The 18106-nt window shown below is 54.3% G+C and overlaps 1 protein-coding gene across 1 annotated transcript in view; it reads left to right on the top strand.

Annotated features, from left to right (window-relative positions):
- The window catches only part of PTPRU (protein tyrosine phosphatase receptor type U), an 86880-nt gene that overhangs the window by 63075 nt on the left and 5699 nt on the right, over window positions 1-18106 (top strand). Inside the window, 15 exon segments of the mRNA XM_064172375.1 lie at window positions 382-479; window positions 581-601; window positions 603-623; window positions 625-660; window positions 662-682; window positions 684-701; window positions 1724-1878; window positions 6143-6278; window positions 6363-6512; window positions 6642-6705; window positions 6708-6739; window positions 6741-6815; window positions 9587-9727; window positions 13810-13935; window positions 17382-17539. Of these exon segments, the coding sequence (XP_064028445.1) occupies window positions 382-479; window positions 581-601; window positions 603-623; window positions 625-660; window positions 662-682; window positions 684-701; window positions 1724-1878; window positions 6143-6278; window positions 6363-6512; window positions 6642-6705; window positions 6708-6739; window positions 6741-6815; window positions 9587-9727; window positions 13810-13935; window positions 17382-17539 (1252 nt within the window).

Genomic DNA, 18106 nt, shown 5'->3' on the forward strand with positions numbered 1-18106 from the left:
GGGGCAATGAAGTAGCATCATGGTGCTGCTGTGGCCAAGCGCCATCAGCAATGCCCATGCTGTAAGAGTCACAGAGCATTGGAACAGGCTCCCCAGAGAGACTGTGGAGTCTCCTTTGCTGGGAACTTCAAGACCTGTCTGAAAGGAACAGACTCCCAGAGAAGTTGTGGAGTCTCCTTCTGTAGAGACTTCAAGACCTGTCTGAAAGGAACAGGCTCCCCAGAGAGACTGTGGCATCTCCTTTGCCAGAGACTTCAAGACCTGTCTGAATGTGTTCCTGTGCAACCTGTGCTAGATTCTATTGGCCTGCTCTGGCAGGGCATTTGGATTCAGTGATCTGTGGAGGTCCCTTCCAACTCCTAACATCCTGTGATCCCACAGGGCCCAAGCAGGAGATGGTGTATGACTTCTGGCGCATGGTGTGGCAGGAGCACTGCTCCAGCATCGTGATGATCACCAAGCTGGTGGAGGTGGGCCGGGTAGTAGGATCTCCACCCCATCCTTCTCCCTCCACGCTCTGGTTCTATCTGCAGGCTCCTCCACAGAGGCAAAACCCCTGTCCCCATCCCTTCCCTTGCAGGTGAAATGCTCCAAGTACTGCGCCAGATGACTCTGAGATGTATCGGGGGCATCAAGATCACCCTGGTGGACTCGGAGACCGCTGGCTGAGTACGCCGTGCGCAACCTTCGCCCTGGAGAGGGTAGGGCTTCCTCCTGCTGCCCTCTGCCTGCCCGACCCTGCCCTGGCAGGCAGAGCACCAACCCACCTTGGGTTCCCCAGCACCAGTAGCCCCCTCAGCATGGCTTAGACTGGCATTTGCCAATCCCCTGTTTATTTATCTCAACATGGGGCTATCACCCTTGGGTTGAGGTTGCAGCTTCTGAACCCAGGCACGCTGGCCAGCTTCTCCCTTTGCCTTTCCCTGGCTCTATGTCACTCAGTGGCTTGGCCCCAGTTTGTTTCTGCAGTGAGTGGGTGTTTGATTTCCACCTGAGCACCATCTCACTGTGTCAGGGATGAAGGATCCTTTTCCTCCTCCAGGTCAGAGCATGGGTTATGTGGCCATTACCCTGCAGGTTGTACCCTGGAAATGGAGCTGGTGCTTTTTTACCCCTAGTCTGTAGAATCCCAGCATGGTGGGGGGGTGGGAAGGGACCTCTGCAGATCATCCAGTCCCAACCCCTCCTGCCAAAGCAGGGTCATTCTGAGCAGGATCACAATGTCCAGGCTGGTTTGGAATCTGCAGAGAAGGAGGCTCCACAACCTTTCTGGGCAGCCTGCTCTAAGGCTCTGGTACCCTCAAAGTAAAGGATGTTCTCCTTAAGGTCAAGTGGAAGCTCCTGGGTTCCAGTTTGTACCTGTTGCCCCCTGTTTCTATGGCTGGGCACTGCTGAGAAGAGCCCAGCCTCATCAGTGTGACCTCTGCCCTTTAGTCCTTTCTATGCTTTGAGCAGATCCTCTCCCAGGAATGTTACTGTCTAGTTAGAGGGGCAGGTAGCAAAGATTCTGGTGGAATAAAGGCCTGCAGCTGCTTCCACCTCTTCCTCCTCTTCCTCCTCAGCTGGTTTTCAATCCATCTGCAGCAAAGAGGAGGGTTGCAGCAGCCAACACCCTGTGGTCCATCAGAGCAGGCAGAATCATGAACACCCAAGACCATTCAGGTGGCTTGGGTGGCTTTGGCTTCCTTGTGCATGCTCTTTCCATCTCCGCTCTCCCTTGCAGCGAGGTTACTCAGCCCGGCACGAGGTGAAGCAGTTCCACTTCATGTCCTGGCCCGAGCACGGTGTCCCCTACCACGCCACGGGGCTGCTGGCCTTCATCCGCAGGGTCAAGGCCTCCACGCCGCCCGACGCCGGCCCCGTCGTCATCCACTGCAGGTGCGCGCCTGGCCCGGGGGCACAGCTGCCCGGGGAGGGGGGGCACCCGCCTCTGGGTGCATCAGGTGGCTTCTCAGCCTCTAAGTGCAGCACAAAGCTCTGGGTGATGTCAGAAGTTCCAGATGATGCAGAAAGCTCTGGGTGATACCAAAAGTTCCAGATGGTGCAGAAAGCTCTGGGTGATGCCAAAAGTTCCAGATGGTGCAGAAAGCTCTGGGTGATACCAAAAGTTCCAGATGGTGCAGAAAGCTCTGGGTGATACCAAAAGTTCCACATGATGCAGAAAGCTCTGGGTGATGCCAAAAGTTCCAGATGGTGCAGAAAGCTCTGGGTGATACCAAAAGTTCCACATGATGCAGAAAGCTTTGGGTGATACCAAAAGTTCCAGATGGTGCAGAAAGCTCTGGGTGATGTCAGAAGTTCCAGATGCTGCAGAAAGCTCTGGGTGATACCAAAAGTTCCACATGATGCAGAAAGCTCTGGGTGATGCCAAAAGTTCCAGATGGTGCAGAAAGCTCTGGGTGATACCAAAAGTTCCAGATGATGCAGAAAGCTTGGGTGATGTCAGAAGTTCCAGATGGTGCAGAAAGCTCTGGGTGATGTCAGAAGTTCCAGATGGTGCAGAAAGCTCTGGGTGATACCAAAAGTTCCAGATGATGCAGAAAGCTCTGGGTGATGTCAGAAGTTCCAGATGATGCAGAAAGCTCTGGGTGATACCAAAAGTTCCAGATGATGCAGAAAGCTCTGGGTGATACCAAAAGTTCCAGATGATGCAGAAAGCTCTGGGTGATGTCAGAAGTTCCAGATGTGCAGAAAGCTCTGGGTGATGCCAAAAGTTCCAGATGGTGCAGAAAGCTCTGGGTGATACCAAAAGTTCCAGATGGTGCAGAAAGCTCTGGGTGATGCCAAAAGTTCCAGATGGTGCAGAAAGCTCTGGGTGATGCCAAAAGTTCCAGATGGTGCAGAAAGCTCTGGGTGATGCCAAAAGTTCCAGATGGTGCAGAAAGCTCTGGGTGATGTCAGAAGTTCCAGGTGGTGCAGAAAGCTCTGGGTGATGTCAGAAGTTCCAGATGGTGCAGAAAGCTCTGGGTGATGTCAGAAGTTCCAGATGATGCAGAAAGCTCTGGGTGATGCCAAAAGTTCCAGATGATGCAGAAAGCTCTGGGTGATACCAAAAGTTCCACATGATGCAGAAAGCTCTGGGTGATGCCAAAAGTTCCAGATGATGCAGAAAGCTCTGGGTGATGTCAGAAGTTCCAGATGATGCAGAAAGCTCTGGGTGATACCAAAAGTTCCAGATGGTGCAGAAAGCTCTGGGTGATACTGAAAGTTCCACATGATGTAGAAAGCTCTGGGTGATGAAGGGCCAGGAGGATGCTCAGAGGGCTGCAGCAGCTCTGCTGTGAGCACAGACTGAAAGAGTTGGGGCTGTGCAGGCTGGAGAAGAGGAGGCTCCCAGGGGACCTTCTTGTGGCCTTCCAGGACCTGAAGTGGGCTACAAAAAAGCTGGGGAGGGATGCTTTAGGCTCTCAGGGAGTGTCAGGACTGGGGGGAATGGAGCAAAGCTGGAGGTGGGGAGATTCAGGCTGGAGGTGAGGAGGAAGTGTTGAGCAGGAGAGTGGTGAGAGGCTGGAATGGGTTGCCCAGGGAGGTGGTTGAGGCCCCATGGCTGGAGGTGTTTGAGGCCAGGCTGGCTGAGGCTGTGTGCAGCCTGCTCTAGGGTAGGGTGTCCCTGGGCATGGCAGGGAGTTGGAACTGTCTGCTCCTTGTGGTCCCTTCCAACCCTGACTGATTCTGTGATTTTATGATGGTAAAAGTTCCAAATGATGCAAAAAGCTCCAAATGATGCTAAAATACTCAGCAGAGAAATGTGTACATTTGGTTCTACAAGGAAAGACTGAGACAGGGGAAGTGCTGAGGCTGATGACAAGGGATGTCCTTCTGTGATCACAGGCTCACAGGGTGTCAGGGGTTGGAAGGGACCCAAGGAGTCCCTTCCAGAGCAGGACCATGCAGTCTAGCTCAGGGTGCACAGGAACACATCCAGACAGGCCTGCAAAGGCTCCAGAGAAGGAGACTCCACAACCTCTCTGGGCAGCCTGTGCCAGGGCTCTGGGACCCTTCCAGGCAAGAAGTTGCTCCTTGTGTTGAGCTGGAACCTCCTGTGCTGCAGCTTCCATCCACTGCTGCTTGTCCTATCCCAGGGAGCAGTGAGCAGAGCCTGTCCCCCCTCCTGACCCCAGCCCTCAGATAGTTACAGACATTGATTCAATCTCCTCTCAGTCTTCTCTTCTGCAGACTAAACAGCCCCAGGTCCCTCAGCCTCTCCTCCTCAGGCAGTGCTCCACTCCCCTCATCCTAGCCCTGAGCTGGACCTTCTCCAGCAAATCCCTGTCCCCTGTCAACTGGGGAGTTCCAAAACTGAGCTGTGATGGCATCCAGCTTTAAAACGTCACCACTGGACTGGGGAGAGCAGGTATGGAGGGGCCTGGGTGGTCCAGGCAGACAAGCAGGGAGCAGCACACTCTGGGAGCTGCCCCAGTACCTGTGACTGGATGAGAGGGACATGGCAAGGACAGGCAGCTCAATTGCTACCGGTGGCAAGGTCAGGATGTTGGATCTGGCCAAAGCAGGAGAGTTGGAGGGGGTAGCAGGACATTCTTGGGTTCCCACAGTGCTTTCCCCAGGAGGCTTAGCCACGGGGACACCGGAGCTGGGAGGCAACTGGTGGCAGTCTGAGTGGGAGCAGTGACTTGCTGTCCCCTGAGCAGACGTCTCCTGACGATAGGTTATTGGTTCTTCCTCCACTGGGCAAACAAGGAGGAGCTGATGAGTAGGAGGGAGTTACTTGATTTGATTTGTCCCTGTCGATTGCCTCATCAGTATTCATTCACCGGCAGCAGCGAGGGTGATTAGTGCCCGCAGCCTGTAATCACCCATAATCACCAGCACTGATTCATCAGCCCCAGAAATGAGCCTTTCACTGGGAAAGGCTTGGGAGGGAAGGAGCAGGGAGATGGTTCTGTTCCTGACGTGCTGGGGGGGTGCCTTTGGCTGGGAGTCCAGTCACACCAGGATTTTGGGTATCTGGCTGGATCATCCAGGGCACAGGGCTTGTGAGGAGCAGCTGAGGGACTTGGGGTTGTTCAGCCTGGAGAAGAGGAGCCTGAGGAGAGATCTTCTGGCTCTCTACAACTGCCTGAAGGGAGATTGGAGTGAGGTGGGACTTGATCTCTTCTCTCTGAGGAAACAGCCTCAAGTTGCTCCAGGCAAGGTTTAGGCTGGACATAAGGAAACATGGAGAAGGCTTTCAAGAGCATCCAGTCCAACTATCTCTAACTCGACCAAGGCTGGGGCTGAACCGAGGCCCTCAGCACCACATCTCTGCCTCTTTGAAACAGCTCCAGGGCTGGGGATTCAACCACCTCCCTGGGCAGCCTGTTCTAGTCTTTGAGTACCCTTTCAGTGAAGAAGTTTCTTCAATCTTCTTATGATATTGGAAAAAATCTTCATTGCAAGAGTGGTCAGGCAGAGGAACAGGCTGCCCGGGGAGGTAGTGGAGTCCCCATCCCTGGAGGTGTTGCAGGCTGCCCAGGGAGGTAGTGGAGTCCCCATCCCTGGAGGTGTACAGTACCTGTGTAGACATGGCACTTGGGGACGTGTTTCAGTGGCCATGGTGGTGTTGGGTTGATGGTTGGACTGGATGATCTTAGAGATCTTTTCCAACCCTGTGATTCTATGATTTGCTCCAGGCATCCTGCTAGGCACAGCCTTGACCCAAGGGTCCGTCCTGGGGATGTTCAGACTCCCTCTGCACTGGGAATATCTCCCTGTGCTCTCAGGTCTTGGTGCTGAGCATCCTCCTCTTCTCTTTTTTGGAGTGGGATCCCAGAGGACTGGCAGCACTCAGGTGGTTTGACTGCTGCTGGTTTGGTTGCAAAAAAAAAGAGCTGTTTTGGTGTCTTAAAGCAGAAATGAACCTGGATGTGAGTGCTAACCTCCCACCTGCAGCCTGACTGCCACGCACCCCCTGGGCTGCTGGTGGAGAGAGTGGTTTAAGGCAAAACCAGCTTCTGGTTATAGAGGTGTGTGAGGTCCTGACAGCCCTGCCTGGACCCTGGGTGTCCCCACATCCATCCATGGCCAGGGGCTGTACGTGGAGCCCTCCCCCACACAGCCCTTGCTCCGTGCGCGCTGAGGTCTCGCACTGCTTGCGGCTGCTGTGGGCACTGAGGGTGGCTTTGGTGTCCCTCCCTCACCCCAGCGCTGGCACGGGCAGAACTGGCTGCTACATTGTCCTGGATGTGATGTTGGACATGGCCGAGTGTGAGGGCGTGGTGGACATCTACAACTGCGTCAAGACCTTGTGCTCCCGCAGGATCAACATGATACAGACAGAGGTGAGGTGGTGCCGAGGGCGGCCGGGGGCAGGTGGGGCTGGCGCTGGGGGGCTCAGCCCTTTGCCCCTCTCCTCCCCGTGCCAGGAGCAGTATGTCTTCATTCACGATGCCATCCTGGAAGCCTGCCTGTGTGGGGAGACCAGCATTCCTGCCAGCGAGTTCAAGCCCACCTACAAGGAGATGGTGAGGATAGAGCCGCAGAGCAACTCCTCGCAGCTGCGGGAGGAGTTCCAGGTGAGCAGCTCCCAACCCTGCGGCGCCCTCGCCCGCTCGCTGCCCGCCGCGGCTGGGACCAGCAGGCTGTGGCAGGGGGGGGGTCTGGTGCAGACAGGAAGGGAGCTAAGGGGAGCTGTGTACCTGCAGACCCTGAACTCGGTGACTCCTCACCTGGACGTGGAGGAGTGCAGCATCGCCCTGCTGCCCCGCAACGGGAGAGGAACCGCAGCATGGACGTGCTGCCGCCCCGACCGATGCCTTCCCTTCCTCATCTCCGTGGACGGAGACAGCAACAACTACATCAACGCGGCCTTAACTGATGTAAGGGGGCGTTCGGGGTTGTCTTGGCTGCCTCCTCATGGCAAACCCTTGCCTGGTTTGCGTTCATGACCTTGTTTTTCACGAGGGTGTAAAGGCTGCCGGTAGCTGTGTGCAGAGGGAGGGAGGGAGGGCTGGGAGCAGCACAGTGGGGCCCTTCACCCCTTTCTTTAGGGGAGCAGCATCCTGCTTTTGAAAGGGCTTTTAGCCTCCTCTTGCAAGCTGCAGACAAAGAGTCTTCGTTTTTGGTGTAGCAAAATGGAGCATAGGAGGGACAAGAAGCTCTTGGAAGGGTTATGGAATCGTTGAATGGTTTGGATTGGGAGGGACCTTAAAGATCATCTGGTTCCAATCCCCCTGCCACTGGCAGGGACACTCTCCACTAGTCCAGATTGCCCAAGGCCCCATCCAACCCATCCCTGGTTGGTAGCATTGAGCTCCTCTTCAGCACCCTGTTGTGCATCCTTCTACCTCTTCTGGTGCTATTCAGGGGGCTCAAATTGGTCCTGAAGCCACCATGGATCCCCTGGTGCAGTCAGAAGTGACACCTGTGATGGCAAAGCTATTTCCTACCTGCTGAAGACCACAAAGCAGAGCAGAGGGGACACTATGGGTTCTGTGCTCACACCCAGCAATGGGTCATTTATCACCAAACCCATTTTTCTCTCCTTGAAACTAGCTGAGTGCTTTGCCTGGGCTTTGCTGGGACCCACCACACCCAGGGCACCTTCCCTGAGCCCTCCTTACAGCTCAGCACCAGCACCAGGCTTAGCCCAGCCATTTTCCCCCCAACAGGTGATCTGTCATGTTGTGTCTTTGTGCAGATCTCATGTCCCTGGTACCTGTTCTCGCAGCAAAAAGCAGGTTGGGGGTGGAGGTGGCTGCTGGGGAGCTGCACCAAGTGAGCTGCAGGCTTTGGCAACCCAGGAATGGGAGTTTTGTTTTCAGCTTGCTTGGTGTTTGCATATCCAGTTTATTTTTATACCTCACTGAGCCTCCTTTAATCTCTGCTACAGGGTCAGAGAAAAAAAAAGGTAGAGCTGGAAAAAGCCCTTTGGATGCAATTCTTGCTGAAGGGATAAAACCTTTCTCCCTCTTTTGGGCAGAAAACCCCCAAAAGTCTCATTTTTCCTAAGTGCCAAAGTGGTTTGCTCAGTCTGTCCAGGGTCACCTGTGCTGCCCATCACTGGTGCTGAGTGTGGTGCTGGTGCTTGCCCTTTCTGTGCCCACTGCTGTCACACCAGTGCCAAGGGACTGCAGGTGCCAAGGTTGTTGCCTGATCATTGCCCTATGAAACCTCCTTCACCTCACTTCTCACCCTTCCTGAGAACAAGGTGCTCTCACCAAGAGGCAGGAGTCTCACTGCTGCCCCAGGGACAGGGGTAAAGGTTCAGTAAAGGCATTGAAGGGTCTGGAGAGCAGGGCTGGTGAGGAGCAGCTGAGGGAGCTGGGGGTGTTTAGTCTGGAGAAGAGGAGCCTGAGGCCAGACCTTCAGGTCCTGAAAGGAGGTTGGAACCAGGTGTGGGTTGCTCTCTTCTCCCTAGTACCAAGTGACAGGATGAGAGGAAATAGCCTCGAGTTGCACCAAGGGAGCTTAGGAAAAAATTCTGTGCTGTCAGAGAGTTCAGGGGTTGGAATAGGCTGCCCAGGGAGGTGCTGGAGTCACCATCCCTGGAGGGGTTCAAGAACTGTGTAGACATGGCACTTGGGGCCATGGTTTAATGCCCACGGTGGTGTTTGCTTTAGGTTTGGACTTGATGATCCTGGAGGTCTTTATGATCCTGTGATTTCCAGGAGTTAAATGAGGAGGTTTGCAGCAGCCGGAGGACTCCCTGTTAGCAGAGAGTGGAGCTAATTCCTGGGCACAGAATGTTCTCTGCTCTGTTCCTGTATCTGAGGAGGCTTGAGCTAAAATGTGCTAATTTGAAAGTCTGATTGCTAAGGTGTGGGCTCCCAGTCCCTTGGCACACTGGGTCAAAATGACCAAGGGGACAAAACTCATTCAAAGCACCAGTGAGACACAGAGAAATTATTTCATTTTCCCCCTTCCCTTTCCTCTTGCTGTCTCTGAGGCCTTTCCTTAGGAGGTTTTCTTTTCTCCCCCCAAACCCCACTGAGCTCAGGTCAGTGGTTGTCTCTCAGCTGCTCTTGAAACCCAGCAGTGTTGAAACACTGTGGGTGGGATGATGCCATGGGTGATGATTTCATTTGGGGCCAGGCTGCAGAGCTGGGAGCTGGAGCCATCTGGCAGCCACAGCTCACAGGATCACAGGACATTAGGGGGTGGAAGGAGATCATGGAGTCCACCCCCCCGCCAGAGCAGGACCACCCAATCCAGCACATATCACAGAGGAACACATCCAGACAGGCCTTGAAAGTCTCCAGAGAAGGAGACTCCACAACCTCTCAACAACAACTCCACAACTCGTGCTCCTGGCTCAAAGGTTTCCTAGTTACTTCTGCAAGACAGCCCTTGCTGTGAGAGCAGAGAGCAGAGCTTTCACCCTGACCAGGGGCAGGGATCACTTGGACTTGATGATCTGTGAGGTCTCTTCCAACCCTGATGATACTGTGATACTGTGTGATGCTGTGATACTGCCCCAAGGCATGGAGGGTCCAAGGCTGTGCCAGGGAAGCCATCTCTGCGTACGCATGGAGAAGATCTGGCATCGGTGCCACTCATCTTCTGGTTGCCCTGGGTTTTTGGGGTGTGACAGCAGTTACTTCAGTGCTGTCTGCACGTCCTGAGTGGTGCTTGTCTCCTCTCTGCACAGAGCTACACCAGGAGTGCTGCCTTCATCGTCACCCTGCACCCTCTGCAGAACACCACCACCGACTTCTGGCGGTTGGTCTACGACTACGGCTGCACCTCCATCGTCATGCTCAACCAGCTCAACCAGTCCAACTCTGCCTGGGTGAGTGCTGCCAGCCCCGTGGAACCCACAGAATGCTAGGGATCATCCAGTCCAAGCCCACTGCCAGAGCAGGATCACTTAGAGTAGGTCGCTCACAGGAATGCATCCAAGCAGGTTTGGAAGTCGCTAGAGAAGGAGGCTCCACAGCCTCCCTGAGCAGCCTGTGTCAGTGTTTTGTCACCCTCACAATGGAAAAGGTTCCCCTTATGTTCATGTGGCACCTCCTCTGCTCCAGCTGGCACCCATTGCCCTTTTTCTTATCACTGGATATCCCTGAGCAGTGCCTGGCTCTGTCCTCCTGCCACTGCCCTGCACATACTTATCCTGAGCAATGAGGGCAGCCCTCAAGCTCCTCTGCTCCAAGCCCCAGCTCCCTCAGCTTGTCCTACTGCCTTCACCATCTTTTTGCCTCAGTGCTGGACTCTTTGAGGCAGTTCCCTGAGGCCCTTCTTGAACTGAGTGGCCCCGAACTGGACACAGTATTAGAGATGTGGCCTCACCAGGGCAGAGCAGAGAGGGAGGAGAACCTCTCTTGACCTACTCTGTCCTCACCACCTTGTAGTGCTGCAGCCTCTGCCTTGCTCACTCAGCTTCTTCTGGGAAAAGGGTGAGACTGGCTGCAGCACCCAAGATTTATGCCCTGCAAACACAAGGCTGGAGCTAAAGAAGCAAACCAGCCTGGCTGTGTTGCATTGACATTGATGTTGGCCTGGCATTGGCCTTGGTCTTGGTCTTGGTGTTGGCCTTGGCACTGATGCTGCCATTGATGTTGGCCTTTGCCTCGGTGTTGGCATTGTGTTGATGTTGCTCTGCTGCACTACAGTCTTTGCTGATGACCCCAGGAGGACAGAAGGTTAGTGGCAAGTGTAGCTTTGTGATAAAAGTCTGATTTGGATCCTCTTACAAAGGGGAAACTGAGGCACTGGAGATGCCCCACACTCATCTTCCAAGGTCACTGGTGGCTTGTGAATGCTGCTTTATAAACCAACCTGCTGTAAAGTAGCTGCCCTGTGGGTTTTCTGGTGTGATGGAGTGTGTTGATGTGCTGAATGGGAGGGGAGATGTCCTCTGCCTCCCTGGGGAGAGGCAGCAGAAGCTGGAGAGCTGGGGGCTATGCTCAGCCTCCTTCTCCTGGTGCAGCACTCCCCAGGGAGATACCTGGAAGCTCTTACAGCCACCAAAGTGGATATAAAAGTCAGCTGCAGGTCTGTAATGTTAATTCAATGAGGAAACTTACTGGATTTTTACATAAAATTAGCATTATGGACTCTTAATGGATGTCTGGAGAAGACTTCATTAGCAGGCTTATGTTCCCAGTTGAGATCAGATACTTGATGTAAATGACCCAAAACGCTTGCTGGAAGGGTGCAGAGGGATGCAGCACCAGTGTGCAAACTGGTGTGAGACAAACTGGTGTTTGCTTGTCTGTATAAACATGCTGGGCATGTGCAGAGCCATAGAGGGAGCCTTTAGAATCACAGAATCAGGCAGGGTTGGAAGGGACCCCAAGGAGCAGCCAGTTCCAACCCCCCTGCCATGCCCAGGGACACCCTACCCTAGAGCAGGCTGCACACAGCCTCACCCAGCCTGGCCTCAAACACCTCCAGCCATGGGGCCTCAACCACCTCCCTGGGCAACCCATTCCAGCCTCTCACCACTCTCCTGCTCAACAACTTCCTCCTCACCTCCAGCCTGAATCTCCCCATTTCCAGCTTTGCTCCATTCCCCCCAGTCCTATCACTACCTGACAGCCTCAAAAGTCCCTCCCCAGCTTTCTTGTAGCCCCCTTCAGATACTGAAACTGTGTGGCCACAGCACTCTGGGTCATGGTTTTATGGCCATGGTGGGGTTAGGTTGATGGCCACAGCACTCTGGGTCATGGTTTTGTGGCCATGGTGGTGTTAGGTTGATGACTGCAGCTCTCTGGGTCATGGTTTTCTGGCCATGGTGGTGTTAGGTTGATGTCCACAGCACTCTGGGTCATGGTTTTCTGGCCATGGTGGTGTTAGGTTGATGTCCACAGCACTCTGGGTCATGGTTTTATGGCCATGGTGGGGTTAGGTTGATGGCCACAGCACTCTGGGCCATGGTTTTGTGGCCATGGTGGGGTTAGGTTGATGACTGCAGCTCTCTGGGCCATGGTTTTGTGGCCATGGTGGGGTTAGGTTGATGGCCACAGCACTCTGGGTCATGGTTTTATGGCCATGGTGGGGTTAGGTTGATGGCCACAGCACTCTGGGTCATGGTTTTATGGCCATGGTGGGGTTAGGTTGATGGCCACAGCACTCTGGGCCATGGTTTTGTGGCCATGGTGGGGTTAGGTTGATGGCCACAGCACTCTGGGCCATGGTTTTCTGGCCATGGTGAGGTTAGGTTGACAGTTGGACTCAATGATCTTCAAAGGTCTTTTGCAACCCAACCCAATTCTGTGATTCTCTGATTTTTCTTCATTCCTCAGCCCTACCTCCCTCTCTGGACATCTCTCCTTCAGGGATGTCTGTGCTACAAGACCAGCTGGGTCTTAAATGTTTACCAGTTTAGGACCAACAGGTAATAAATCAACCTGTTCAGCAGGCAGCTCCAAAAGGTGACTTTGGAGGCTGGATCCCTCACTTGAACTTCATCTCACTAAAGGAAGTTTTAATATCCAAATTCTAGCTCTGAGGCTGGAAGGCTGAGAGCTGCTGGAGATTTATGGCCCCTATTAATAACCAATTATTTCTCCACCACGTTTGCCATGCAGTTAGGCCCAAGCCGTTAGACAGCCTGGGATGCTAAATGCCCTGTTAAAGTCTGGTGGCAAACATCATCTATTTTGTGTCCATGCTGCTTTGCCAGCTGTCACCCTCTCAAAACAATCATGGCCCTGACCCACCGACCCAGCCAGCTGTCAGGGCTGTGCTGGAGGCGTGGAGGAGAGCAAGGATTTGCTTCCACAGGCTTCTCCTGGCTTGCAGGCTGAGGTTGTTTTGACTTGGTGGGATGGTGTGGTCGTGGGGTGAGGGGACTGGCAATCTGTGGTGCTGTTCATGAGATCCTTTAGCTTGGAAAAGGTCTTTCAGATCATCAAGTCTGATTGTCAACCTAAGGCTGCCAGGTGCCTGATGCTAACCTGTGTCCCTCAGCACTGCATCTGCATGGCTTTGGAGCTCCTGCAGGGATGATGACTCCACCACTGCCCTGGGCAGCCTGGTCCAGGGCTTCACAGCTCTTCTGGGGAGGAGATTGTTCCTTATGTCCAAGCTCTTCTTCTCATCTGGGGAAGAGATTGTTCCTTATATCCAACCTAAACCTCCCCAGGTGCAACTCGAGGCTGTTTCCTCTCGTCCTATCACTTGTTACCAGGGAGAAGAGTCCAAGCCCCATCTGGCTCCAACCCCAATTCCCTCAGCTGCTCCTCCCCAGCCCTATTCCCCAGACCCTTCACCAGGTTCATTGCACTTCTCTGGACATGCTCCAGCACCTCAATGTCCTTCTTGGAGTGAGGACCCCAAATCTGAGCCCAGTACTCTAGGTGTGGCCTCACCAGTGCCCAGTACAGTCACTGCCCTGGTCCTGTGGCCACGATGTTGCTGACCCAAGCCTGGATGCTGTTGGTCTTCTCAGCCATCTGGTCACACCTTGTGTCATATTCAGCTAACTGTCAGCCAACACCTCCAGGTCCTTTCTTGCTACTGATGGCAGCTTCTGAAGCCAGTGGGCTTTGAGAGCACTCTTGGAGCAGCCATGCCCTGCTCCATCATTGTGACCAGGCTGAGGCAGGGCCTGTCCTGCAGCCTCCTGGACCAGCAAAGCCTATCTCCAGGAGCATCAGCTCCTGTGTTCATGCAGCAGGGACAGGGCTACATGGATGCTAGGGGTGGACATAACCTTTCAACCTCAACAAGCTGGGGGTTCCTCCATCCAGCAGAGCGAGGTCTGTGTGCTGGCAGCGTGGTGGGTCCAGCAGCCTGCCCTGGGGCTGTCTCCTGTGCCACAAGACCCTCTTGCTGTCCAGCACCCACAACTCCCTTCCACTCCGTCTTGCCCCTTTCTCATGTTCCAGTACATGTCTTGATGAGCTGCATTTCTTCTCTCCACAGCCCTGCCTGCAGTACTGGCCTGAGCCAGGGCTCCAGCAGTATGGTCCCATGGAGGTGGAGTATGTTTCTGGGGCGGCAGATGAGGACATCGTGTCCAGGCTCTTCCGAGTCCAGAACATCACTCGGGTGAGGATCTCTTCTCTGGCTCCTTGCCAGAGAAGGGGGTGTCAGAGGGGGGCTTCCTGCATGTCTCTGTGTGTGTGTGTCTAGGTGCACCTCAAGCATCTCTCAGTGCAGGAGTCACGTCTGGGTGAGGTCACGTGCAGGGGGTGGATTGCTTTTGTTGGCCTCCTCCTTGGGGGAGTCCCCAAGAGCTTCTTCAAAGGACTAGGAGCTTCTTTGGAGAGCAGAAGGATGATGTATCTAGCAAGGCTATGCAGTCCTAGAGCTTGTCATTGCCTGCCCAGGGCAACCTCACTGAATGGTGCTGTGGATAGTGGTGTCTTCTTCAGCCTAACCCATCTCCTGCAGCAGATGTAGCCCCTGATCTCCTCCTGGCAAAAAAGGAGCCTATGAAATGCTGTTGACTCCATCCAGCCTCTCTGGAGTTCACAGCTTCTTTCAAGATGTTGGATACCTCTGTAAGAAGACCTTTCTCATCCTGCCTGAAGGTCCATCTCTGCCCTGCCACATGTGTCACAGGATGGAGACTCCCCACACGGGCATGGAAGATTCCTTGGGATCAGCAGAGCTTTTTCCCTCAAGGGTGGGGAGATCTGCACAGGCTTTCACCTGTTGTCCTTGTTGCATTGACTCTTGACTGGTTCACCTTGCCCTTAAGTGAAGAGAAACGTTGTGGAATGGAGAAGGGACAGGGGTGGTGGAGAGGCTGTGTGGGTGCAGAGCTGTACAGAGTCACAGGATTAATCAGGTTGGAAAAGACCTTCAAGATCATCCAGTCCAACCTATCACCTAACCCTTCTAGTTAACTAACCCATGGCACTAAGTGCCTCATGCAGCCTCCTCTTAAACACCTCCAGGGATGGTGGCTCCACCACCTCCCCGGGCAGCCCATTCCAATGCCAATCATTCTTGCTGTGAAGAACTTCCTAACATCCAGCCTAAACCTGTGCTGGCACAGCTTGAGGCTGTGTCCTCTTGTTCTGTCCCTGGGTGCCTGGGAGAAGAGCCCAACCCCACCTGGCTACAGCCTCCCTGCAGGCAGCTGCAGACAGCAATGAGCTCTGCCCTGAGCCTCCTCTTTTCCAGGCTGCACCCCCCCAGCTCCCTCAGCCTCTCCTCACAGGGCTGGTACATGGAGTAAAAGCTGCTTTCACTACAAAGCCAGCTGTGAAGAGGTGGAATCCATGAAGACTTTAAATCTCCTGAGGCTTGCCAAGAGGTTGAGGCCAATGTCCCACTGAAGGTCCTTGGACATATGGGAGAGGGTGTGTGTGGCTTGGCTTATGGCCTGGCTGGTAAAGGTGCTTCAGTGTGGGAGCTGGGATTGGAGGAGGTAAATCCTAATTGTCTGGACTCTAAACACAGAGAGAGGTTTGGTTGTGCTCCCCAGAGGAGCATCTGGCACATCACAGAATCACAGCATTACTGAGGCTGGAATAGTCCTCTGAGATCATCAAGCCCAGCTCATGACCTGGTGTCAGCACAAAATCTTTCCCCACGTGTGCTGTGCTCTCTGGTGGCAGAACACAGCCCACACCAAGTTAAAATGCAGTGTGACTGAAAACTCTGCAGCTAAGGAGAGATTTTCCCAGAGAGCAGATCCCTGGAGGAGTTCTGGGGGATGCAAGGAGCTGCTTCTTGCCAAGCCCTACTGGCTGGAGGGGAAGCAGGCGTTGGTGGTTGTCACAAGTCCTCCAGAGCTAGACAGCTTTCACCTGAGCTTCAAAACGTGTCCCAGAGCTTCCCTTCCTGGGCTGGCAGAGTCCTCTGCTGGTTTAACTCTGCTTATCTTTCATCTTCCGCCTCTGCCTTCCTGGCTCCCAGCTGGAAGCAAAACCTTGAGCCTGAGGAGGTCAACTCGTCCCAGCCACATCATCAGCCCACACTGGAGCTCCCAAAAAGGATCAGAGAAGCTCTTGTGTGTTTGAGGTGTGCTGGAGTGGGCACTGTGCTCCCCCAACACCCATTCCCCAGGCAGAGCCACAGGAATATGTGGTCCTGCTGGTTGGAGCAGGTCTGGTGTTTGAGAGGGACAGAGACCTGCTGGAGAGAGCCCAGGGGAGTGCTATGAGGATGATGAGGGGACTGGAGCATTGCCTGGGGAGGAGAGGCTGAGGGACCTGGGACTGAGAGTCTGGAGAAGACTGAGAGGGGATCTAGTAGATGTTTATAACTCACTGAGGGCTGGGGGTCAGGAGGGGGGACAGGCTCTGTTCACTGCTCCCTGGGATAGGACAAGCAGCAATGGATGGAAGCTGCAGCACAGGAGGCTCCAGCTCGACACAAGGGGCAACTTCTTGCCTGGAAGGGTCCCAGAGCACTGGAACAGACTGCCCAGAGAAGCTGTGGAGCCTTTGCAGGCCTGTCTGGATGCATTCCTGTGTGCCCTGAGCTAGATTTGTATGGTCTTGCTCTGACAGGGGAGTTGGGCTGGATGATCCCTTTGGGCCCTTTCCAACCCCTGACATCCTGGGAGCCTGTGAGGGTGCTTGCCCTGTTCATCAGGCAGCTGAAATTGGGTGGAGAGAACCCTCAAGAGCTGAAGAGGCCTCATCTGCATCTGACCTCCACTTTCTCCTTCACTGTCTGCTCCCAACATGAATGCTGCTGAGCTCTGAGGAGAGGCTGGAGTGTGTGAACCATGGTTTGATCCCATCAGCTACTCCTGAAGCTCTGAGAACTTCTGAGTGAGAGCTCCACATCTGCCTGGCTAAAGCCTGGATTCTTCTAGCTTTGTGGCTCTAATCCTCCTCCTGCAGCCTGCTAACCAGATTAGCTTCAGAGCTAACCAGATTACCAGGGCATTAAGGTACACCTCCACTGCTTCCCTCCTCTGCGCCTGGCAGCTTCTCCTCAGCCTCCTGGTTTACAGCAAACACAGCAGAAACACATCCTCTGGGATCTTCTGCATGCAGGACAAGGATGTGATGGAGAAGCCTTGGGGAGGCTCAGAGGTCTGGTAAAGGGGTTTGGGAGGTCACAGAATGGCTTAGGTTGGAAGTGACCTCAAAGCTCAGCCAGTTCCAACGTCCCTGCCATAGGTAGGGACACCTCCCACTAGAACAGGTTGCTCAAGGTCTCATCCAAGCTGGCCTTGAGCACGTCCAGGGAGGTTGTGGAGCACAGAAGCACAGAATGGGATCAAAGATCCCATTCTGTGCTTCTGTGCTCCACAACCTCCCTGGGCAACCTGTGCCAGGGTCTCACCACCCTCACTGTAAACAGAGACAGCTCAGGATGCTGTGAGTTAGGATAAACCCTTCCAGTGGAGCTTCCCCCAGGCAGGATGGGGTGATGGAAGCAGTGTGAGCTGAAGCATCCAGGACAGGCTTTTCCTCTCTTCCTCTACTATTGATGCTTCCAAACCCCTCTTGTCCTCCATCAGAACCTCCAGTGGAGGCAAGTGAGGGCAGGCCAAGGGTTCAGGCTGCTGAGGTTTGCTTTTGCAGTTGCAGGAGGGGCACCTGATGGTCCGGCATTTCCAGTACCTGCGGTGGTCTGCCTACAGAGACACCCCAGACTCCAAGAAGTCCTTCCTGCACCTCCTGGCCCAAGTGGAGAGGTGGCAGAAGGAGAGCGGCGATGGCAGGACTGTGGTGCACTGCTTGTGAGTGTCAGCTGGAGAGCAGTGAGCTGCTGTGTGGAGGCAGATGCCACCAGATAGCATCTCCACGGTTCTGCCTGCAACTCCTCCAAAAATCCCTCACCAGGGTGACTTTGTCCCCAGATACAATCATGGAATGGTTTTGGTTGCAAGAGACCTTTAAGATCATCCTGCCTAACCATTAACCCAGCATTGCCAGGCCACCACTAAACTGTGGCCCTCAGCATCACATCTGCACAGCTTTGAAACCACACCAGGGCTGGAGACACCACCACTGCCCTGGGAGTGGTGCAGTCTCTCCCAATCCATCAGTTAGGGTCACCTTGTCAAGCCTCCTTCGTGGGATGGATGCTCAGCACCAGGGACACCTGCTAGCAGAGCCCTGCCATTCACTCCAGCCCCCTTGCCCTTGGCAGATGGCCCAACCCTGTCACCACATCCCACATCTGAGTGCTCTCAGATGGGACCCAGCACATTCCTAGATTGGTGGAGACAGCAGGGGAGCCTTTGATCAAAAATGACTTAGGGCCTTGTCTGCCTTCATTAGCCCAAGGGTAACCTGGGAGCATG

This window comes from Pogoniulus pusillus, chromosome 37 (assembly GCF_015220805.1).
Source record: "Pogoniulus pusillus isolate bPogPus1 chromosome 37, bPogPus1.pri, whole genome shotgun sequence".
Lineage (NCBI taxonomy): Eukaryota > Metazoa > Chordata > Aves > Piciformes > Lybiidae > Pogoniulus > Pogoniulus pusillus.